The 25,268-nt window shown below is 38.4% G+C and overlaps 2 protein-coding genes across 2 annotated transcripts in view; both read right to left on the reverse strand.

The window, feature by feature from the left end:
* The window catches only part of PRPSAP2 (phosphoribosyl pyrophosphate synthetase associated protein 2), a 212,222-nt gene that overhangs the window by 185,772 nt on the left and 1,182 nt on the right, over positions 1-25,268 (reverse strand). The window lies entirely within an intron of this gene.
* Positions 1-25,268, reverse strand: part of LOC306655702 (phosphoribosyl pyrophosphate synthase-associated protein 2-like) — a gene marked incomplete at its 3' end in the record, with an annotated part of 395,253 nt that overhangs the window by 6,065 nt on the left and 363,920 nt on the right. Inside the window, exon 4 of the mRNA XM_079130350.1 lies at positions 11,026-11,141. Coding sequence (XP_078986476.1) covers positions 11,026-11,141 — 116 coding nt within the window. The remainder of the gene's footprint in view (positions 1-11,025; positions 11,142-25,268) is intronic.

The following is a 25,268-nucleotide window of genomic DNA, read 5'->3' on the forward strand; positions in this document are numbered from 1 at the left end:
TTTATAGAATATACCATCCAACAAAGAGAGAATACACTTTCTTCTCAGCAGCACATGGATCCTTCTCTAAAATAGACCATATATTATGCCACAAAGCTAATGTTAGCAAATACAAGAAGATAGAGACACTACCATGTATTCTACCAGATCATAATGGATTGAAGTTAGAAATAAATGAAAGAGTAAAAAACAGAAACTATTCCAACACCTGGAGATTAAACAATATGCTATTATATGATGAATGGAAAACAGAAGATATCAGGAAGGAAATTAAAAAATTCTTAGAGGTAAATGAAAACAAAGAGACATCATATAAAAATCTCTGGATCAATATGAAAGCAGTACTTAGAGGAAAATTTATTTCACGGGGCACATTCAACAAAAGAAGTAGAAATCAACAAATAAACGACTTAACACTACAGCTCAAAGCTCTAGAAAAGAAGAACAGACCACCACCTAAAGCAGCAGAAGACAGGAAATATTAAAATCAGAGCTGAAATCAATGACATTGAAATAAAAGAAACAATACAAAAATTTGACAAAATAAATAGTTGGTTCTTTGAAAAAATAAACAAAATCGATAAACCCTTAGCCACACTAACAAAGAGAAAGAGGGAGAAAACTCAAATTGCTAAAATTCAGAATGAATAAGGAATTATCACAAGACACGATTGAAAATAAAAAATAATTAGAAGCTATTTTGAAAATCTATACTCCAACAAAATAGAAAATTTCGAAGACATCAACAAGTTTCTAGAGACATGAATTACCTAAACTGAACGAGGAGGACATACACAATTGAAATAGACCAATTTCAAGTAATGAAATAGAAGAAGTCATCAAAAGCCTACCAACAAAGAAAAGTCTAGGACCAGATGGGTTCTCAGCCGAGTTCTACAAAACCTTTAAAGAAGAGCTCATTCCAATACTTCTCAAAGTATTCCATGAAACAGAAGAGAAGGGAACCCTCCCAAACTCATTCTTTGATGCCAATATTGCCCTGATACCTAAACCAGACAGAGACACATTGAGGAAAGAAAATTTCAAACCAATATCCTTAGTGAACATTGACACAAAAATTCTCAACAAAATTTTAGCAAATCGCATACAAAAATATATTAAAAAGATAGTGCACCATGATCAAGTGGGTTTCATCCCAGGGATGCAAGGTTGGTTCAACATCAGGAAATCAATAAATGTCATTCACCATATCAATAGGCTTAAAGTCAAGAATCACATGATTATTTCGATAGATACAGAAAAAGCGTTCGATAAAATACAGCATCCCTTCATGCTCAAAACACTAGAAAAAATAGGGATAGTGGGAACATTTCTTAACATTGTAAAGGCCATCTATGCTAAGCCCATGGCTAATATCATTCCAAATGTTGTAAAACTGAAAGCATTCCCTTAAAAACTGGAACAAGGCAGGGATGCCCTCTTTCACCACTTCTATTCAATATTGTCCTTGAAACTCTAGCCAGAGCAATTAGACAGACCAAAGAAATTAAAGGGATACGAATAGGAAAAGAAGAACTCAAACTATGCCTATTTGCTGATGATATGATTATATACTTAGAGGAACCAGGAAATTCCACCAGAAAAGTCTTAGAACTCATAAGTGAATTCAGTAAAGTAGCAGGATATAAGATCAATGCTCATAAATCTAATGCATTTTTATACATAAGTGATGAATCGTTGGACAGAATAATTAGAAAAACTACCCCATTCACAATAGCTTCGAAAAAAATAAAATAGTTGGGAATCAATCTCACAAAAGAGGTGAAAGACCTCTACAATGAGAACTACAGAACACTAAAGAAAGAAATTAAAGAAAACCTTAGACGATGGAAAGATCTCCCATGTTCTTGGATAGGCAGAATTAATATTGTCAAAATGGCCATACTACCAAAAGTGCTGTACAAATTCAATGTAATTCCAGATAAAATCCCAATAATGTACCTTACAGAAATAGAACAAGCAATCATGAAATTCATCTGGAAGAATAAGAAACCCAGAATAGCTACAGCAATCCTTAGCAGAAAGAGTGAAGCAGGGGGTATTGCAATACCAGATCTTCAACTCTACTACAAAGCAATAGTAACAAAAACGGCATGATATTGACACCAATATAGACAGGTAGATCAATGGTACAGAATAGAGGACACAGACACAAACCCAAATAAATACAATTTTCTCATACTAGACAAAGGTGCCAAAAATATGCAATGGAGAAAAGATAGCCTCTTCAACAAATGGTGCAGGGAAAATTGGAAATCCATATGCAACAGAATGAAACTAAACCCTTATCTCTCACCATGCACAAAACTCATCTCAAAATGGATCAAGGACCTTGGAATCAGACCAGAGACCCTGTAGATTATAGAAGAAAAAGTAGGTACAAATCTTCAACATGTCGGCTTAGGATCAGACTTCCTCAACAGGACTCCCATAGCACAAGAAATAAAAGCAAGAATCAAATACTGGGATAGATTCAACCTAAAAAGCTTTCTCTCAGCAAAGGAAACTATCTGGAATGAGAAGAAAGCCTACAGAGTGGGAGAATATCTTTGCCAATCATACTTCAGATAGCGCACTAATCTCCAGAATATATAAAGAACTCAAAAACTCTACACCAAGAATGCAAATAACCCCATCGACAAATGGGCTAAGGAAATGAACCGACACTTCGCAGAAGATCTACAAGCAATCAACAAAACATATGAAAAAATGTTCTACATCTCTAGTAATAAGAGAAATGCAAATCCATACCACCCTGAGATTCCATCCCACCCCAATTAGAATGGTGATTATCAAGAACACATGCAACAATAGTTGTTGGCAAGGATGTGGGGAAAAAGGTACACTGATACATTGCTGGTGCAGCTGCAAATTAGTGCAGCCACTCTGGAAAGCAGTGTGGAGATTCCTTAGAAAACTTGGAAAGGACCCACCATTTGACCCAGTATCCCACTCCTTGGCCTATACCCAAAGAACTTAAAATCAGCATACTACAGAGATACAGCCACATCAATGTTCATAGCTGGTCAATTCACAATAGTCAGATTGTGGAACCAACCTAGATGCCCTTCAATTGATGAATGGATTAAGAAACTGTGGTATATATACACAATGGAATATTACTCAGCCATAAAGAATGATAAAATTATGGCATTTGCAGGCAAATGGATGCAGTTGGAGAACATCATGCTAAGTGAGATAAGCCAATCTCAATAAAACAAAGGTCAAATGATCTCTCTGATAAGCTGATGATGACACATAATGGAGGGTGGGAGGGGTTAGTGTTAGGGTTAGGTTTAGGTTTAGGGTTAGGGATGTGCGCAAGAATGGAGGACGTAAGGACTGTATAGAGGGAAAAGAGGGGTGGGAGGGGAGGGGGGAAGGAAAAAATAACAGAATGAATCAAACAACATTACCCTATGTAAATTTATGATTACACAAATGGTATGCCTTTACTCCATGTACAGAGAAACAACATGTATCTTATTTATTTACAATAATAAAAAAAGGAAAAAAATAAAACAAAACAAAACAAAAATAAACCAAAATCAACAGAAATACAAATCATATCCCAAAATAACCCTGAATGGAATGGTGTAAACTCATTTATTCAAAGACAAAGACTTGCAGAATGGATTTAAGAAAAGACCCAACAATATGCTGCCTTCCCTAAGGAGACCATAAGAAAAGTTACAAGAATTTACAACTAGAAAACCTGCACTACAGAACATTCTCAGAAAAACATTTCATAAGGAAATGAAAAACAACAATATAAGTCAGCAAATGGAGGAACTACCCTAAAGGAAAAGCCAAACAAAGGAAAAACCAAGTCAAGTTAAAAACCAAAAATAAGCCAAAATGACCAGGAATAGAAATCATATCACATTAATAACCCTGATTCAATAATCAAAAGACACAGAGTTGCAGATTGTATTAAAAAGAAAGACCCAACAATCTGCTGCCTTCAAGAGACCCATCTCGTAGAAAAAGATACCCACAGACTGAAAGTGAAAAAACATATCATTCTAATGAAATGTGAAAGCAGGGGTTTCCATTCTTCTATCAGATACAGGGAACTTCTAATCAGAGAAGGGATAAAGGACATTTCACACATTAACAAATCATATATCAATAAGATATAACAATCAATAATACTTATGCCCCAAAGGAGCATCTACATACATTGATTCAATCCTTCTCAATTTCAAAAATCAAATAGACCACAACACCATAATACTGGGTGACTTTAACACACCCTCTGCTCTCATCATTGGACAGACCTTCCAAACAAAAACTGATCAAAGAAACCACAGAACTCAATAACACAATCAATAACTTAGACTTAACAGACATATATAGGATATTCCACCCATAAACAAGTAAATATACTTTTTCTCAGCTGCACATGCATTCTTCTCTAAAATAGACCATATGTTACTCCACAGATCAACTCTTAGCAAATAAAAAAAATATAGAGAAACTACTCTGCATTCTTTTGGATCACAATGGAATGAAATCAGAAATCAATGATAAAATAAAAAATAGAAGCTAGTCCAACACCTGGAGACTAAATATCACGCTACTCAATGGTGCATGGATAACAGAAGACATCAGGGAAGATGTTTAAATGAGAATACTGATATAACATATCAAAATCTCTGGGACACTATGAAAGCAGTACTAAGAGGAAAGTTCATTGCATTGAGCTCATTCATTAAAAGCATTAAAGTCAACAAATATAAGACCTAACATTACATTGCAAAGCCCTAGAACAAAAAGAACAAATCAACACCAAAAGTAGAAGATAGGAAATAATTAAAATCAGAACTGAAATCAATGAAACTGAAACAAAAGAAACAACTGAAAATAATTGACAAAACAAACAGTTGGTTCTTTGAAAAAATAAATAAAATTGATTAATCCCTAGCCACACTAACAAGAAGGAAGAAAGAGAAAACTCAAATTATTAAAATTCATGATGAAAAAAGAAATATCACAATGGACACTATTAAAATATAGAGGAAAATAAGAAACGATTTTGAAATTTTGTACTCCAAGAAAATAGAAAACCATGAACACATTGACAAAATTCTAGAGACATATGAACTACTCAAACTGAATCAGGAGGACATTCACAATTTAAACAGATCAATTTCAAGCAATGAAATAGAAGACGCCATAAAAGCTAGCTTACCAACCAAGAAAACCCCAGAACCAGTTGAGTTCTACGAGACCTGAAAAGCATAACTATTACAATACTCCTCAAAGTATTCCATGATAAAGCAAAGGAGGAAACCCTTCCAAAGTCATTCTATGAAACTAGAATCACCCTGATACCAAAAACAGCCAGACACATCAAGTAATGAAAATTTCAGAGCAATATCCATAATGAACATACATGCAAAAATTCTTAACAAAATTCTGGCAAATCACATACAAAAACACATTAAAAAGATAGTGCACTATAATCAAGTGGAGTTCATCACAGGGACACAGGGTGGTTCCATAAACGAATCAATAAACGTTACTTCATTACATCAACAGACTAAAAGATAAGAATCATGATCATCTCAATTGATGCAGTAAAGGGATTTGACAAAATATACCACCCCTTCATGTTCAAAACATGAGAAAAAAAATGGGAATATAGGAACATACCTCAACATTGCAAAACCTATCTATGCTAAGTTCAAAATCAACATCATTCTAAATGGAGAAAAATTGAAAGCATTCCCTATAAAAACTGAAACAAGATAGGGATGGCCTTTCACCACTTCTAGTCAACATCATCCTTGAAAATCTAGCCAGAGCAATTATACAAAAGCAATTAAAGGGATACAAATAGGAAAAGAGGAACTCATACTTCCACTATTTACTGATGAACTAATAAGTGAATTCAGCAAAGTGGCAGGATATAAAATCACTACCCATAAATCTAATGCATTTCTATACATCAGTGATAAATCCTCTGAAAGAGAAATTAGGAAAACTACCCCATTCACAATAACCTCAAAGAAAAATAAAATACTTGGAAATCAATCCAACACAAAAGATGTGAAAGACCTCTACAATGAAAACTACAGAACACTAAAGAAAGAAATTAAAAAAGACTTTAGAAGATGGAAAGATCTCTCATGTTCTTGGATAGGCAGAATTAATATTGTCAAAGTGGACATACTATCAAAAGTGTTAATGCAATTCCAATTAAAATCCCAATGTTTTTCCTCATAGAAACAGAGAAAGCAATTATGAAATGCATTTGGAAAAATAATAGACCAAGAATAGCCAAAGCAATACTTAAGAAAAATGAAGCAGGAGGTATCACAATACCAGATCTTAAAATATACTACAAAGGTATAGTGACAAAAATGGCATGGTATTGGCACCAAAATAGACAGGTAGACCAATGGTGCAGAATAGCAGATACAGAGATGAACCCACATAAATAGAGTTATCTTATATGTGACAAAGTTGCCACAAACATACATCAGAGAAAAGAGAGCTTCTTCAACAAGCTATCTTATTGCTAGGAAAACTGGAAATCCATATGCCTCAAAATGAAATTAAACCCCTATCTCTCACCCTGCACAAAACTCAACTCAAAATGGATCAACGACCTAGGAATTAGACCAGAGACCCTGGGCCTAAAAGAAGAAAAAATAGGTCTAAATCTTCATCACATCAGCTTAGGAACAGACTTCCTTCACAAGACTCTTAAAGTGTAAGAAATAAAATAAAAAAATCAATAAATGGGATGAATTCAAGCTAAATCTTCTCAGCAAAAGAAACAATAACATGAAGAGAGCGCCTACAGAGTGGGAGAAAATCTGTACCACATGCACATCAGATAAAGCACTCATCTTTGGTATATATAAAGAACTCAAAAAACTTAACACCAAAATACAAATAACCCAATCAATAAATGGGCTAAGAAACTGAGCAGACTCTTCACATAAAATGATATACAATCAAAATGGGTTAAGGAACTGAGAAAATATTTCACAGAACGTATACAATCAATCAACAAATATATGAAAAAATGTTCTTCAACATCTCTAGTAATTAGAGAAATGCAAATCAAAACAACTCTAAGATCTCATTTCACTTCATTCAGAATTATAATGATCAAGAATATAAGGAACAAGAACTGTTGGCGAGAATTTGGGGAAAAAGTTACACTCATACATTGCTGGTAGACTGCAAATTAGTGCAACCACTCTGGAAAGCAGTATGGAGATTCCTTAGAAAACTTGGAATGGACCCACCATTTGACTCAGCTATGCCACTCCTCAATCTATACCCAGAAGGATTTAAAATCTGCATACTACGGTGATGCAGGCACACCAATTTTTATAGCAGCTCAATTCACAATAGCTAAGTTATGGAACCAACTTAGATGCTCTTCAATTGATGAATGGATAAAGAAACTGTGATATATATACACAATGGAATATTACTCAACCTTAAAGGAGAAAATCATGGCATTTGCAGATAAATAGATGGAGCTGGAGAATATCATGCTAAGCAAAATAAGCCAATTCCCAAAAATCAAAGGTCAAATGTTTTCTGATATATGGATGCTGATCCATAATGGGGAGGGGTCTGGAAGGCAAGAGAAGAATGGAGGAACTTGGGATGGGCAGAGGCGAGGGAGGGGAGGAAGAATGGAAGTGGTAATGATGGTGGAATGAGACTGACATCATTACCCTAGGTACAGGTATGATCACATGAATGATGTGACAATACATCACGTACAACCAAAGAAATAAAAAGTTGTGCTCCATTCATATACAATGAATTGAAATACATTCTGTTGTCATGTATAACTACTACAAATTAAAAAAAATTCCAAAGAACTTTTTTGCATAAACAGAAAAGCTAATTCTCAAATTTATATGGAATTGCAAGCTTCAAAGAGCCAAAACAATCTTGAAAAAGAACAAAATTGGAGAACTAAAAATTCCCAATTTGAATCAAAACTGAGTGTGGTATTGACAAAAGATAAACATGCAGACCAACTCAAAAGTCCAGAGATAAACCAAACATCTATGGTCAATTGATTTTTGACCACAAGGTGCTAAAGTCACTCAGTGGGGGAAAGAATAATTATTTTTAAATGGTGCTGGAAAATTAGATATCCACATACAAGAGAATGAGGTTGGACCCCTACCTCACAACATATATGAAAACAACTAAAAATGGATTAATGATCTACACAGAATAGCTAGAACTACAAGATGTAGAGAAAACAGGGACAAATTGACATGACCTTGGATTTACAGTTTTTTTGTAGATATGACCACAAAACATTATAACAGCAGAACCTGGACACATGACTACAGTTCTAGTACTGAAGAGGTCAAGGCAGGAAGATACATGCTTAAGTCTAGGAGGTCAAGACCCCCAGTCTTGGCAATGTAGTGTCTCAAAAAACAAACCAAAAAAGGCCCTGAGTTTGATCCTGGTATTGGGGCAGGGGCGGGAGGTGGGGGAGGTATAGATCAATAAAAAAAAAAAAAAATAGCTACACCAGCTTTACCAAAATTGTAACTTTTTGTACATCCAGGGACACTTTCAAGAAAGTGAGACAATCTACAAAATGGGGGAAATATTTGAAAATGATTTACCCAATATAGAGTCTCGAATTCAGTATGTATTCTTCTATCCGTGTGTGTATGTGTGTATGTGTGTGTGTGTGTGTGTGTGTTCCTATGAAAATAATAAGGCAACTCAATTAGAAAATGGTTAAAGGGGGCTGGGGATATATCTCAGTTGGTAGAGTGCTTGCCATGCAAGCATAAGGCCCTGGGTTTGATCCCCAGCACCGCAAAAAAAAAAAAAAAAAAAAAAAAAAAAAATGGATAAAGGATTTGAACGGACATATATCCAAAGGAGGTATGCAAATGGTCAGTTCAATGTCATTAATTGTTAGGGAATGCAAATCAAAATCACAATGAGATAACACTTCAGATCCACCAGGATGGTTATAACCAAAAATTACCAGAAATAAGTGTTGATAGGAATGTGGAGAAGCCAGCACCATCATGCACTTCTGGCTAAGTGAAAGAAGCCAGACAAAAGGATAAATTCTGTAAGTCTGTTTATATGAAATCTCTAGACCAGTCAAATCCTTGGAGATAGGAAGCAGATTAGTGTTTGCCAGGCAATGGGGGCTGAGGGGTGGGTGAGAGAAATAGGGAGTCATTCTTAATGGGTTCAGGGTGTTCAGGGGTGATGAAGAAGTTCTGGGACAAGACAGATAGTGGCTGCTGAACATTGTGAATGAACTAAATTCTACTGAATTTTCACATTTAAATGGTTAATTTTATGTTGTGTGAATTTTACTTTGTAATAAAAATACTTAATAAGTTAGCTTACCAATGTTCCCCAAGGACAATTAAAGTTAGATAGGTTTGCTGAGTGTGGTGGCGTGTGCCTGTAATTCCAGCGGCTTGGGAGGCTGAGGCAGGAGGATCAAGAGTTCAAAAGTCAGGCTCAGGAAAAGCGAGGCACTAAGAAACTCAGTGAGACCCTGTCTCTAAATAAAATACAAAATAGGGCTGGGGATTGGGGATGTGGCTCAGTGGTTAAGTGCCCCTGAGTTCAATCCCTGGTACCGAAGGGTGGGGGGGAAATGGATAAGTTGCAAACTGAGAAACCTAAGTGAAACAAATACCCACAAATCAAGAATGGAAAAAAGAATACCTACAGCTCAGGAAGAACTACACAAATGAAACCGCTACAGAATAGACAGAATGGATGTAACACATTCTCAATGAGGGGGAAGAATACCTGAAGACATATTCAACCCCATTAATTATCAGATTCATCCATCAAAATGACAAGATACTGTATCACAGGCATTCAAGTGAATTTTAAAATTTGGTAGTGTAAGTATTGAAACAAAGATGGATCCATGGGATATCAATGTCATTGCTATTGGGAATATAAGTTGGCATAACTGCTCTAGAAAAATTAAACATTCACACACCACGCAATTTTGCAATTTCACCGAGATACACACTGGTTTGTGTACCACTGGAGACATACTGAACGTGTTCACAGGGGACCTATTATAATAGCAGAAGCAATTCCTACAGACAAAGGATGACTAGGCTGAGAGGCAGGTGCACAAAGAGCACCTCTCATTACTCAAAATGGGTAACTGCACATAAAATAGTGGGATGAGTTTCAGTTACACACATAATTCTACTAATATAACACAAGGTGAAACACTCAAAAGATTACAGTTTTTCCTTGTAGAGTTAAAAATGTAAATATACGTATATAATTTAGCATTGTATATATGAACTGAAACTATCTAAAAAGGAAATTAAAGGGAAAAAATGATAGAGATCCAGGACAGTGTTTTCCTGGATGGGATGAGGCAGTGGGATGGGACAGAGGAGGATCAGATGAGTAGATGTAACTACTGTGATGGTTCTCTTTCTCTCACTCTTTTTTATTTTATTTTGCACTGAGGATTTGACCCAGGAGCATTTTATCACCAAGCTAATCCTGCAGGACTTTTTAAAAATTCTGAGACAAGGTCTAAATAAGTTGCTGAGGTCTCAAACTTATAATCCTGTCTCAGACTCCTGAGTCGCTGGGATTACAGGTGTGTGCTGATGCATATTTTCTTCTTGGGTGATGTGATTAGGAACATAGCTGCCAACTACAATAGAGGGATAAACAGAGACAGAGTGGAAAGATGGAGATATACAAAAGGGCCATGACCAAACATGGTGAGACTGACTTATTTGTTATAATCAATGATCATTACAATTTTAAGTACTTGAGGCTCAAAAGAAAAGGCAATTTTAAGAGATGAGTAAAAAACATGAATTACTGATTAAGACATTTAAAATATACAGAATTGAATTTATAAAACAGCAGATCAGTAAGCAGGATACCTCCAATTTTAATTCTTTAGGGACAGTTCAAAGAAATGGAAGTATACATTCACCAGAATATTAAAATTAAAAAAAGTTCGAGCTGGCTCACCTCTTCTTGAATATACTGTAATAGGAAGGCAGATGCTCTTAAATTATCCATGAGAATACTGAAGAAATCTTGAAGCTCCTTCTGGTTTAAATCCATAGTAACAAGGTGGGTTAGACCTTCAAAAATGAAGCAGACATGCACAAAAACAGCTGTAAAACAAGCTGCACCACAGGAAATTAGTACTACGTAAAATAAATACTACATATAATAAGTTACCATGAAGAAATTACTCTCATATCAAAAAACCCCAGCACTTTTATGGTTCAGATTCTCTGGCACTATAAGATGCATGATTTTTAAAATAAATTTAGGTATAAAAGAGCAAAGATGAAAATCACATAGAAATATTGCTAAAAATTCTATTAAATTGGATTCTATCTCCTTGGAGCTTCCTTAATAAGCATAACAAAGCCTACAGAGAAACTGTACCAAGCTGGAAATGAGAACAAATCAAAAACCTTCACTGCATCTTTAAAGAATATATGAGATTACCATTAGCAGAATGTAGGGAAAATTCAATATGAAAAAATTTAAAAATCAATACTTACAATAAAGAGCAAAAATGTGAGCCTGGTGGTCCCTTCTAGGTGGAAGATTGGAAGAAAGGGTGGAACCTTTCCAAAAGACTCCATGAGGAGACCCTGAGGAGCCCCTGCCCCCGCTTTCCACTGCCTGTTACAATGTTTTCAAGGCGAGATGCTACTGAGATTCCTGGGGCTTGATTTATTTTTGCCTTCTTTGGTATGGTACACAGGAAAATGTGTTCTATGGCAAGTGTCTGCTTTAAAATGCAGTGATATGGAAACTTTTAAATTCCATCCTCTTCACAGAAATGCTCTGTGCTATGTACCTTGTAATCATTTACCCACGAAGACACATATGGACACATACAAGAGTGCTCCCACATGTACAAACACACATACACAATAGAAACTGTGTAGGGTATTCAGAAACAAGGGAATATACCTAGGATGCTACCCAAGAAAGCACAACACAGAACAATACATATGGTTTACAAAATACGCCTCTCAGTCCTGGAAAGGGAAGAGGCTAAAATACAAATAGTTGCTGTGTTAGAGAAATAGCAGGGTTCAGAATGACAGTTATCCTTCAAAAACAACCTCAATGTGATTGTAAATTGTCATTTCAATATATATTTGAACAAAGTATTTAGGAAAATATGAAAACAAAAATTGTTTTCATTACCTTCATGTTTTAGGGAGATGGAAAATGAATTCTCTGCAGAATTTCTCATTACACTAGTCCCCCATTCCCACCCTTTACCTGTGACTTTGCTTTTTGTCATTTTAGTTACCCGTGGTCCAGAAAGGTTATATGGAAAATTCCAGAAATAAACAATTTATAAATTTTAAGTTGCACATCATTCTGAGTAGCACTATGAAATCTCATAATATGCTGCTTTGTCCTTCTAAGGAGGTAAATTATCCCATTATCCAGTATATCTATGCTGTATGTCATTCACTTGTTAGTCACTTAGTGGCCATCTCAGTTTTGAGATCTACTGCCCCAGTAGTGTAGTGCTCCTATAGAGTCTAGTACTACTCACTGTTCCAGGTATCACTTGGCACGTATAAGGATGGACTGCATAAACTAGTTGTTTTTAAAAGCTGCATCACTATTTTTCCTGTGTTCAGCATTCTCATTTGGTTAAGAGAATGCTTTCAATTTTTTTTCTGTAAAAATAAAACTCCCAGGCTCCCAATTAGTTGTCAAGGAACTGGGTTTCTTACCAACTTTGCACATCATGGAAGCCAATAATTTAGAGACAATGAAGCCTCTTTTCTTCATCTTGCACTGTTTGCTGTAAGGAAAGTAGGGAATCACGCCAATGATGCTCTTGGCACAAGAGGTCTTACATGTGTACACCATAATCAGGAGCTCCATGATGGTGGTGCTCACATCCCTATAACCAAGGCACAGAAAATCCCATTGAGGGGTATGAGACTTAAGATTTCCCTCTTGACTTAGGGGTACACTCAGTAGTACATGCTTAACATGTTTGAGGCCCTGGGTTCCATCCCCAACACCAAAATAACAACAATAACATTATTATTTCCCTGTTCCAAAGACTTAAGGTGCAAGATGCAGAACCAGTGATGCCTTCTCTTTTTAAGAGGTCTTCCCACATTTCCTCTCAACAGATGATTCTAGTTTCTTTTTTTACTGAGATCAGCATCATTCAGCAGGCAAGAGGCAATGGGGATTAGTGTCAATAGTGGAGTATTTGTGGTGTGCACAGTTCCTCTCTGGCTAATGGCTGAGCACAGGCAGACTTGCAGGGTACAGATGCAACAGGTGGTAGGATTCCATGGAAGCTGTCTTCTGACACAGTACTGTTCTCAGAGATTACTCCAAAATGTCACACTAACCCTCACCCTCTCCTGCCTACTGGAAGACCTTGCTCCAGCACTTCTCCCTCCCTGCTTGCACCATCATTTGTCACACTCCCCTGGCTCAGACTCATCAGCTTGTAACTATCTGGGACCTTCTTCCATTAAAAATGACAACTCCTAACCACCTTCCCTGAAGCCCAATCTCTTTGCTCCCCTTCATAGTACATCTCAGGAGAACTGTCTATACTCACCGATTCAGGCATTCTCCCTCTCTCCCAAACACCTTCCAAAGCAGCTCTGGTCCCCCAAACAACCCCAAAACTGTTCTCATCAAGCTCCATGGCCTCGACATGACTAAATCCACCAGTCAATACTCAGTCCTACTTCTCGGTCCCTCAGCAGCATCTGCTGCAGCTGCTCACCCCTGTTCCTTCACATACTTAATGCACACCACTTCCAGGACAACCCTCTCTGGTCTCCCCTGCCTTCCTTGGGTTCTTCTGTTGGTTTCCCTCTGCCTGACCTCCACTTAAAACTTTCATTTGTCTTCTCCTGTCTCCCCTCATTCCTTGAAAGCTTCTCATCCAACTTCATGGCTTTGTAAATGTTGGTGACTCTCACATTCCTACCTCCAGTCCATACACCTCTAAGCTCAGATCTAAAAGTCCCACAGCTGTATCATGGCTCCACTGGACTGTATATCAAGACATCTCAGAACATAACCTACCCTAAATGGAACTGCTCTTTTCCCCCAAAAAAATCTGCTTCACCAGAAAACCTGCGCCACTCAATTACTGGCACACTGTTCCTCTGGGTAACTCAGGACAGAAACCTTAGAGCCACTTCTTACAGCTCTTCTCTTTTCCAGATGGTTTTTGCATCTTACCACTGTCCCTTCATCTGGGTCATGCCACCCCATTTGGTGACGATGGCCTGTCCCTCCTGGAATATCCCTGAAGAGCATGCTCCATGCACAGAAACTTGCCCTTAAACTGAAGTCACACTGCACAGGCCTCTGCTCAAGACCATGAGATGGTCTCTCCTCTGCCCATGGCCAAAGCCCAAGGTCTCACAGTGGCTCCCACACTCCTTTCTTATGATCAGCCCCTTCCTTCCCCTGGCCCCATGCCCCCTTCTCAGCACAGTCACACTCTGTCCTGGTCACTCCTCCTAGTGCTGCTCTTTGCCACAGAAGGCTTGGTTCTAGATGGTTCTATCAGGCTCACTCCCACACCTGCAGTTTTTTGTCCCCAAATCACCTTCACAAAAAGGCTTACTCTGTCTCCCCCTCTACCCTCTCATGAACATTCTTTCTGATTCCTCACCATATCAGTTTATTTTTTTCCTAGTGCTTATCACTTCCAATACATTGGATAACTTATTTACCATGTTCTCTGTATGTCTTCCTCCACTAGAATATCAACTCCACAAGGACAAAGATCTTTACTTGTATCAACCACTAAGGTACCTCACACACCAGTAATGGAAACTCACACATCACAGACATTCAGCAGATATTTGTTAATGAGTGAATGAAAACACAGCATTTGGATGAGTAGGTTTGTTATTATTGAATAACAAGTCTGACATCTGGTGAATTAAAAAATACTTTCACAAAAGCACTCCATGTGGAAGGATGAATAGAGGAACAGAGTGAGTATAGTCACTCTAAGATCCAAAACCGGGAGCAATAAGGAACAGGGCTTCCACCAATTAACTCACATGATGAAACTTGCTTGAATCACAGGAAAACTTCAGTTTATGGACTTTCCTTCATTTAAAATTTGTCTTATACATCCAGTAACTGCCACTGGAGTCTGTACTAAAATAAAACAAGGGGCAGGCACTGTAGCTCAGGGATAGAGTGCTTTCCTAGAATGCATGAGGCTTTGCGCTCATCCCCAGGATCTAAAAAAACCATACAATAAATAAAATGAAGTGAAGGGTATATCTGACACCAGCAAATCTCCAGGTGATTTCAGAAAGAAGACTATGAAATCCAGATTAGTCATAACCTGCATGAGACTGAGGACCTGATTTAACACAAACTGTGGCACTCATGGGACAATGAAAAGCAGAGGTAGAAAGACTTGGGGGATACATAGTGGTCTTGACTATGGAAAAAAGAAACTAACAAAAGGCAGAGACAGATGACAACAGTGTTGCAATAAAAATATGCAAAGGAAGAGAAATGGAAGTACCTGAAAATGACAAGTATTAACAGAGTCACCCTTCCTGAATCCTGAATTCTAATTCAACTGGAACTTCAGCTCTACTTCTCTCTGATACAATCCACAAAGCCTCCAGTATTTATCCAACACACCCAAATTGTATCTGAGGAGACAGCAGGCTGCAGACACTCAGGGGCCAGAGCAGCCTGGGCCATCTATGCCTGCACCTTCCCTTCCTGATGCTGCAGCAGGGTATAGGAAAGGTGGGTCTTCCCCTAGCACCTGGGCACAGGGTAGGCCTGGGGAAGAGGAGAGTGGCACAGGATACCATGACTTGGTGCTCTCATGCCCAGCTCTGCTGAGGACCCTGAAGGTCTCAGTGTAGGAGGAAGCAAAGGCACCTGGTGTAGGCCAGCCACACCTTCACTTTCTCATAAGCATATACTCTCCATAGGTTGGGATACAAAGACATTTCCTTAATAGCTAGGATTTTCTGACACCAACCTTAGGAAGCAAAGATCAGGACAAAGATACTAAAACTGTAAGGTGAAAATATGTGTCCTCCAAGACTAAATTCCTGGGATATTTGACTTTTCTTCCCTTCTTTTTGCTATTCATCATATTTATTATAGACATATATCTATATATCTGTTACTAAATTTGGTAAGCAGCAATTTTCAATCTCTGAGCTAAAAAATGATGCACTATCCAAATTGATTTCCAGACATTAAAAAAATGTTCTGGGGCCTCAGTTCTTGTGCTAAAAAGGCAGGAAACTCAGAAAACATGGCAAGAAGTAGTTAGAATTTAGGGTTTCTATACCTTCTTAGCAGGGGAAGGAGAAGACGACAAAGAGCTCCTAAAGGAAATGACTTTTAGGAAAGAAAAACAGGTCCGCTGGAGAAGAGATGGGAGACAGGATACAGTTTTGTGACAATGAGGTGACTTCTTATCTGGTGAGATTTCTTCTCTAGTCTCAGGATAGAAGTCAGTCTCCCTTGGTTGGGAAACTCCCAAACTCTAGGAAGATTCATGATACCTGAATTCTTTTGTTAGGTTTTGCAGATAATGAGAGTTGAGAAAAAGTCCTCTTCCTGAGGTTTTGCTTTTATGCAGCTAAGGAGAGCTGAGAAAATCCTCCTCCTTTATTAACGTCTTCCCAAATATCCTCAGATCAAAATAACCCCTATGCCACTGTGGGCTATCTTGTCTCCCCTACAGGGAGAAAACAGGGTAGGACCGAAGATGGCTGCCACTTTCGGGCTACTGCAGCCCACTGTGTGGCCAAAGCTGGGGTACTTGGGAACCCTGCTCCTTATCAAAGTTTGGGAAGGATTACCTGGAGTCATCACACCTCTCCCCTCCCACCCAAGGTAGTGAGGTTGTTACGGGATACCCCAGGGGAACCTTATCCTGGAATTAGCTGCAATGGAGGGCTACTGTTGAGCTGGACAGCCTAGGATGGGACGACTGGCCAGGCTATGCAAAGAAAAAGGAAAAAACAATCATTCTGAGCAGAACATTTCCATTCATAGATGTGTCTGGGGACATCTGAAGACAAATGCACAGTAGAAAGCAGGGCTCCATGTGACCACCTTCTTTTCCACAGTGGCTTTTCATTCAAAGTGACACAGAAAACCTCACTGCACTGAATTCTCTACAACAAGTTTACACATCTGTGACCTCCACAATTTGTAGAACACATGTATGGCAAATGTCATACTGGATTGGGATATATGTTCTTTCACCATAGTCTTCTTATCTTCTCAGCTCCTTTACCTTATAAGTGGGGACCACATTTAAATTATCTGTAATAAAATCTTGAAGAACTCCACAGAAAAGAATTCCCCTCTCTAGTCTCTTCTGTTTTTTGAGAAGCAGGAGTAGAAATGCTTCCTTGCAAGCTTTACACATTCCTGACCATCGACTATTAGAAACTTCATGGATTCTGTTACCATTAAGAGCCTCTAATCTAATACTTGCTTATTTCCTCCCTTCAAAGACAGAGAAAGGCTGCATGCAGTGCTGTGCATTTGCAGTCTCAGCTACTCTGGACACTAAGGCAGGAGGGCCACTTAAGCCCAGGAGTTTGATGCCAGCTTGATCCACATGGCAAGGCCCTGTCTCTTAAAAAGTGTGCATGTGTGTACACGCACACACGCTCAGAGAAAACATAAGAGTCAGCACTTATGCCAGAAAAATTAGCAAAGTCAGATACACCAATTTTAAGACTATCTAAACTCTTCCTTTCCTGTCAACTCTCCCTGTTCTAAACACTCATGCCCCAACAGAAACCCAGAAGGCAACAGCACCACTGCTGGAGAACTACCCACTCTGAGACAGTCTGGAAGATGAAAACATCTTTCCCCCTCACAGACTCTTGAATATGTTCTCTTGTTTCTAGCTGAAAAAGAAAAAAAGAGAAGGAAAAGGCATAGAGTCCAGATTTTTTAAAATACACAAAGTGTCTGCCCCATACTCCAATGTTATAATCCATGGAAACTGGAACCATTACAAAACTCAGAGGGCTTTAGATGCTACCACAGATAATAAACAGAATGCTATTAATTGTACTTTTTAAAGAGACTTTGCCGCATGACAGCCTTGAATGGGAATTACCTTTCGAACTTGAAATAAGTAAATCCAGCTTTCTCAGCCCTTACATGTGAGCAGTGAGTGCTGTGCTAGGCTGAGCAGAGTACCCATACAAGAAATGACACATTCCTTTATTTGACCTGGAGCAACTGGAAACTCAGGCACAAGATGTTGTATGCTATGACAGCAAAGAGAAATGAGATCTAATATCAAAATATTTGTGATCAACTGCCAGAAAACAATGGGATAAATCTGGAATGGAACACTCTAGATGACAACTTCATCAGTCAATGTCACAGATATAAAAATAGAAAACACGAGGGGACTATTTTAGATTAGAAGAGACTTAGAGATTCATAAAACACATCACTTGAACTAAGAGTCTTGGTTTGTTGGGGAGGAGGGTAGGACAGCTGTTTGGATGGCAGTGTAGCTCAGTGGTAGAGCACATGCTAACAGGTATGAGGCCCTGAGCTCCATCCCCAGCACCAGGTTCTTTAGGAAAACCATGGAAATTCAAATATAGAATGATATTAAATGAATAATGCATTATTGTTCATTTCTTAAATGTGACAATGATATTATGTTTACAGGAGAAATTATTTATTCTCAGGAGATGTGTGGTCAGGTATCTAGTACCAATTGTCTTCAATGTCCGCAATTTACTTTAAAGTGATTCTACAACTACATATTCAGATGGCAAAATGTTAACTGTTGACCATTTGTGGCAGTTATACATATGATGGGTGCTTACAGTTTCATTCTTTTAACTTTCACACACATTTGAAAATTTTTATTGAAAATGTTGGAAAGGGCTGGAGTGTAGTCCAGTGGTACAGTACTCTCTAGTATGTGTGAAGTCCTGGGGTTCACCCCCAGCACTGCATCAAATAAATAAATATTAGAATTTAGAAGTTGGAAAATACAGAATGCAGATTTACAAAAGAATGAGGTGTGATGCTGAAAATAACTTCAGAGTCATAGAGATCTGGATTTGAATCCTTACTCTTCTACTCCTGGGACCTCACGCCTAAACCCTTTTTAACGATCTGATGACAATATGAAATGCACAAATATTAGTTTCCTCCTTCCTTCCCAAAACACACTATCTTCCCTCCCTGCACTCAAAAGTCTGAAGAGTGAACCAACCTCCCTGAGTCTTCACTGCCAGACTTCCCAGTAGCCCTCTCTCATCCAGTCCCCATTAGAGAAGAATCTCCTCCATAATATCCCTTCAGTCTGTTTCTTCAACTGCACTTTTCTCTACTGACGCCATCTAGGGTATCTTAGGAGACAGGAAAAAGGAGGCAGTACTGAAGAGATCAATAAGGGAGCAGCAGAGGGCGCCTTTCTATCAAAGCCTCCTGAAAGCTTTGTGATACTGAAATATTTGACAAAATCCTGCAGTAGACAAGGAAAAGGAATGAGTATTTACAGAGTACCTATGACGTGCCAGGATCTGTGTTCGGAAAACAGATTACCCCATTTCTCCAAATAGCCTTAACTATTTACAATTTTATAAGGCTAAATAACTTGAGCCTTAACTATTTACAATTTTATAAGGCTAAATAACTTGCCAATAAGGTGTATGACTCTCAGGCTTCACATCACTCCTGCTTTAATAATTTTAAATATCCAACATTCTTAAAGATATTACCAAGATTTAATAACACTTTCTTTTTTTTCCCTCTATACAGTCCCTCCTTCCTCCATTCTTGTCCCACTCCCACCCCCCTTTAAGTGTCATCATCCGCTTATCAGGGAGATCATTCCTCTTTTGGATTTTTGATTGGCTTATCTCACTTAACATGATATTCTCCAATTTCATCCATTTGCCTGCAAATGCCATAATTTTATTATTCTTTATAGCTGAGTAATATTCCATTGTATATATATACCACAGTTTCTTTATCCATTCATCAATTGAAGGGCATCTAGGTTGGTTCCATTGTCTGGCTATTGTGAATTGAGCCGCTATGAACATTGATGTGGCTGTATCTCTACAGTATGCTGATTTTAAGTCCTTTGGGTATAGGCCGAGGAGTGGGATAACTGGGTCAAATGGTGGGTCCATTCCAAGTTTTCTAAGGAATCTCCACACTGCTTTCCAGAGTGGCTGCACTAATTTGCAGCCCCACCAGCAATGTATGAGTGTACCTTTTTCCCCACAACCTCTCCAACACCTATTGTTGCTTGTGTTCTTGATAATTGCCATTGTAATTGGGGTGAGACGGAATCTTAGTGTAGTTTTGACTTGCATTTCTCTTATTACTAGAGATGTTGAACATTTTTTCATATATCTGTTGATTGCTTGTACATCTTCTTCTGTGAAGTGTCTATTCATTTCCTTAGCCCATTTGTTGATTGGGCTATTTGTATTCTTAGTGTAGAGTTTTTTGAGTTCTTTATATATTCTGAAAATTAGCGCTCTATCTGAAGTATGAGGCAAAGATATTCTCCCACTCTGTAGGCTCTCTCTTCACATTGCTGATAGTTTCCTTTGCTGAGAGAAAGCTATTTAGTTTGAATCTATCCCAGTTATTGATTGTTGCTTTTATTTCTTGTGCTATGGGAGTCCTGTTAAGGAACTCTGATCCTAAGCCAAGAAGTTGAAGATTTGGACCTAATTTTTCTTTTATAAGATGCAGGGTCTCTGGTCTGATTTCAAGGTCCTTGATCCATTGTGAGTTGAGTTTTGTGCAGGGTGAGAGATAGGGGTTTAGTTTCATTCTGTTGCATATGGATTTCCAGTTTTCCCAACACCATTTGTTGAAGAGGCTATCTTTTCTCCATTGCATATTTTTGGCACCTTTGTCTAGTATTAGAAAATTGTATTTATTTGGGTTTGTGTCCGTGTCCTCTATTCTGTACCATTGATCTACCTGTCTATTTTGGTGCCAATACCATGCTGTTTTTGTTACTATTGCTTTGTAGTAGAGTTGAAGTTCTGGTATTGCGATACTCCCTGCTTCATTCTTCCTGCTAAGGATTGCTTTCGCTATTCTGGGTTTCTTATTTTTCCAGATGAATTTCATGATTGCTTGCTCTATTTCTGTGAGGTACATCATTGGGATTTTAATTGGAATTGCACTGAATTTGTATAGCACTTTTGGTAGTATGACCATTTTGACAATATTAATTCTGCCTATCCAAGAACATGGGAGATCTTTCCATCTTCTAAGGTCTTCCTTAATTTCTTTCTTCAGTGTTTTGTAGTTTTCATTGTAGTAATAACACTTTCTTTGTAACTTGGGATGGTTATTGGTGACAGAAATCAACTGGCAAAAGTATTTCCTAACAAGCTTTCATGATGTCTAAATTATGGCAGCTTAGGTGGAAATAAAGAGTAACTGACTAGGAATTGATTCAGAGGTAGGGCACATGGTTAGTATGCAAGAAGCCCTGGGTTACATCCCCAGCACCAGGGTGGGGGGGAATGGCATGATGGTGTATGTCTATAGTCTCAGCTACTCAGGAGGCTGAAGCAGGAGGATTGCTTGAGCCCAGGAGTTTGAGGTCAGCAAGACCTGCCCACCACACCCCTGCTTTTTTATATGGTATCAGGCACCTACCTCTGAGCCACATCTCAAGCCCTTTTATGTTATTTTCTATTTTGAGACAGGGTCTCAGTAAGTTGTCCAGGCAGGTCTCAAATTTTGTGATCCTCCTGCTCATTCTCCCAAGCAGCTGGGATTATAATGCATGTGCCATTGTGCCCAGTGAGACCCTGTCTTTGGGTGGGAAAAAACAAAAGAACTGAAGCCACACAGGATTTGCTTATCCTGCTTAAGGTGAAGTCAGTTCAACCAGGCTGAGACAATGTTTTCATTCTGTTGACTAGCTGGTTGATATATTTATGTAACTTTTATTAAATGAACTCTAAAACTGGCATGAGATCCCACATGTGACTCTACTTGGTATTAGTGATAGTCAACGTCACTCTCTTCCGCCTTGCCTGACTTCTTGCTAACAGAACTGGACAACTGAATAAAACTGTATCAATAGTATAGGATGAAAAACTGAGGCAATATGCCATATTCCACAAAAAGATCAATGGTACACGTCTTGGTAAACATGTCAAAGACAGTGCACATTGGTTTGGTTCCTGGTAAACATGCACTCTGGCCATTTCCATCCTGAGTCATCTTGAGAAGAGAAAGGCGGGGGAAAGATGAGAAGGTCACTGAACAGATCCAAAATGTCTATTATTTAAAGAGGATCAGAAATTGATAAAATAAAGTTACTCTTATTATAAAAATTGAAATCAATATTAAATTTTTCTATGAGTTCACTTCCTGCCCTCTTACCCCATCCCATGTCTACCCAAGGCCCATATAGTCCATCTTGCCTGCCTCACCTCCTGTACTCCTGCTGCCCTCTGACCTCCAGCCAGGTTCCTGACACACACCAATGAATGCCTCCTCCTGAACACGAAAGGGCCTTGGAACCTGCTGTTCCCTCTGCCTGGAGGCTCTAAACTTACACCTCCATGTGCTGCCTCCTACAGGTTTCTCAGCTCACTTACCCCCTCAGTTTAAGACACTTGTGCACCCAATCAAAAGTCATACAACCCGCCCCACCCCGACTTCAACGCTGCAGTCTTCAGGGTATTCCTCACCATCTGAACTTGTTGGGTTTGTTGATTTGTTTTCTGTATAACTCTCATACTAAAATGGAAACTTTTTAAGAAAGAAGAAAGTTGACTGGCCTGCTCCCTGATAACCCCCAATGTCTAGATCAAGGTCTTATACCAAGTAGGGGTTTAATATTCATTTAACAAATATCTAAAATTGAACTGAAGTGTAAGCTCTGAACTATTCTTATTTACTATAAAATTTCAATTTTCATTATACCAAAGTAATCCTATGAACACACGGCACCTAACACTATCCTGGCACTTATAAATGAATGTATGCAGAATGAGTAGGTAGGGAGTTGGGATAGTTTACATAAAGGTTAGCCTTTAATTTATATGGATGTTACATAGATTAACTACAACATAACTGTTTTCAAGCTTGGCAAGCACAGTTAATCTTATTATCCAATTTACATCACATAAGCAAAATAGATTTTAATGGCAAAATTATAACTCACTTAGCAATTTTCTTTGAAAGCTCCACACATGATGAATTAGAATTTGCTGAAAACAGCACCAGACCTCCCTTGGTTATGTTCTTCTTGGTTCTAATTCAGGAGGCCTCACACAAAACATCAAAACTTTCTTAGTTTTCCAATTCTCAGAGCCTGGAATGATACAGTATATTAAGAATTACCATATCATATAAAATATACCTGAGATTATTTTTTAAAAATAGCAAAAAACCTCAACTGAAAGAAAATAGTTTGCAACAATGGTGCCTTTTATGTTAGAGGGAGATATATACATTTATGAATTAAAAGAAAGTTCATTTGGATTTTAGGGATCCAAATTGATGGAAATACGTTATCAAAAGACTTAACCCTTAATTTCACAATCAGTGGGAATAAATGAATTTACAAGAAAGGTGGAGCTGAAGAGCACAGTGTTTTACTGTTTGCTGCTTAGTCACTTATGCACAATCTCCCTTTCTCTGACAACAAAATTCCTCCTCAATTAACACACAGAAAAATGGCAGAGCCATTAGCAAGGATGTGGAATGACTGATCCTTAAACAGTAAATAAGCGACCCATTTACACCCAGCTTTTCCTATAAAACCTCTTTCCCATAAACCTCCCTGTGACCTTTCAGCTGCCTCTCAGATGCCTGAGTCATGCATAAAACTGATCTTGTCATCTTCCTATTCCTCAACTGGAACACTGAGGCTGACTAGACAATGACCTGAAGGAAAGTTAAGTGACCACCCAGTTGACAGGCACAGGACACCCAAGTAAAAAGGCCCCTGGTCTAGAGGTCATAAGAGCTGAGGTTCTCATCCCATTTACTCTGGACTGCCTGTCCCTATTATGTAATGAGGATGCTGCATTGAATATTGACAATCCAGCAGGACATGGGAGAAGGGGACCCCTCCCAGAATGTTTACTTGGGGTAGCTCTGGGACAGCTGGAGATTATAAATAGACTGAAAACTCAGCTGATTCTTTTCATTATTCTTAATTAAGCAAGTAGCATGTAAATGCATCCTCCTTGCAAAGAACTTAGACACCACAGTTAAGGCAAAAATCACCAGCCCTAACACCAGGCTCCTCCCCAGTAGTGAGGGTTCCTGTTTGCTATGCATACCTGGGGCCTTTTATAGGCATTCATATGCCTGATCCTTATAAAATAAATGGAAAAAACATACACTCAATGTTTCTAGCACAAAAGGTATCATTGCACAAATCTATACTTTGTTTTTTCACCAAATAGTATATTTTGACAAGTTGGGTTACAAAAGAGACCTATTCTGTTCTTCCTAACTGCTGTCCAGTCTTGCATTGTGTGAACACACCACTTTTAGTCAGGTCACCATCGGGAAGAGTTCTTGTTTTGTATACATGCCATGGAACCATCTGGTCACAGGTAGCTCAGTGAACAGTCCCCCAGAGGACTAGGAAAGTATATATCCAGTCAAGTGTCCTCAAGGGGCATTCCAACTGGGACAGTTTAGGACTCCAAATCAGAAAATATGTGGAACTACAATGCAATTAACCTTAGCCTATGGATTACGAACAGGAATGTATGTGGGGTGAACAAAGTTCTAAAGAGACCAAGGAGGACCTCTAATGTGGCTTTCCAGCAGGGAACAGAAAATACAGCCAACGAGCCAAATCAGGTTCCTCCAAAGCCTCTTGTTATAAAATTTCAGCCACACTACTTTGCTTATGAATTAATCCTGGATGCAACTGCAGACTGGGCAGAATCATGAAGCCTAAAACATGTCTGGCCCTTTACAGAAAGGGGTGGCTGACCCAAGAGAGCACAGCATCTGCAAATGATGAGAATACAGTAGAGAGGTTTAAATAAATGAAAGAAACACTACACTATCACCAACACTGAATGGGAAGGGATCTTAGATGTGCTCTAACACCATCTATCCATGTCTTTGTTTACAAAAAGGATAGAGGTTCGGGAAGAAAACAAAGGAAACATTCTTGAGAAATTACAAATTTCGGCTTCTGGGACAAAACTCATGTTTGCATCTTG

The sequence above is a fragment of the Sciurus vulgaris genome (assembly GCF_902686455.1).
Source record: "Sciurus vulgaris genome assembly, chromosome: 3".
NCBI classification, from domain to species: Eukaryota; Metazoa; Chordata; class Mammalia; order Rodentia; family Sciuridae; genus Sciurus; species Sciurus vulgaris.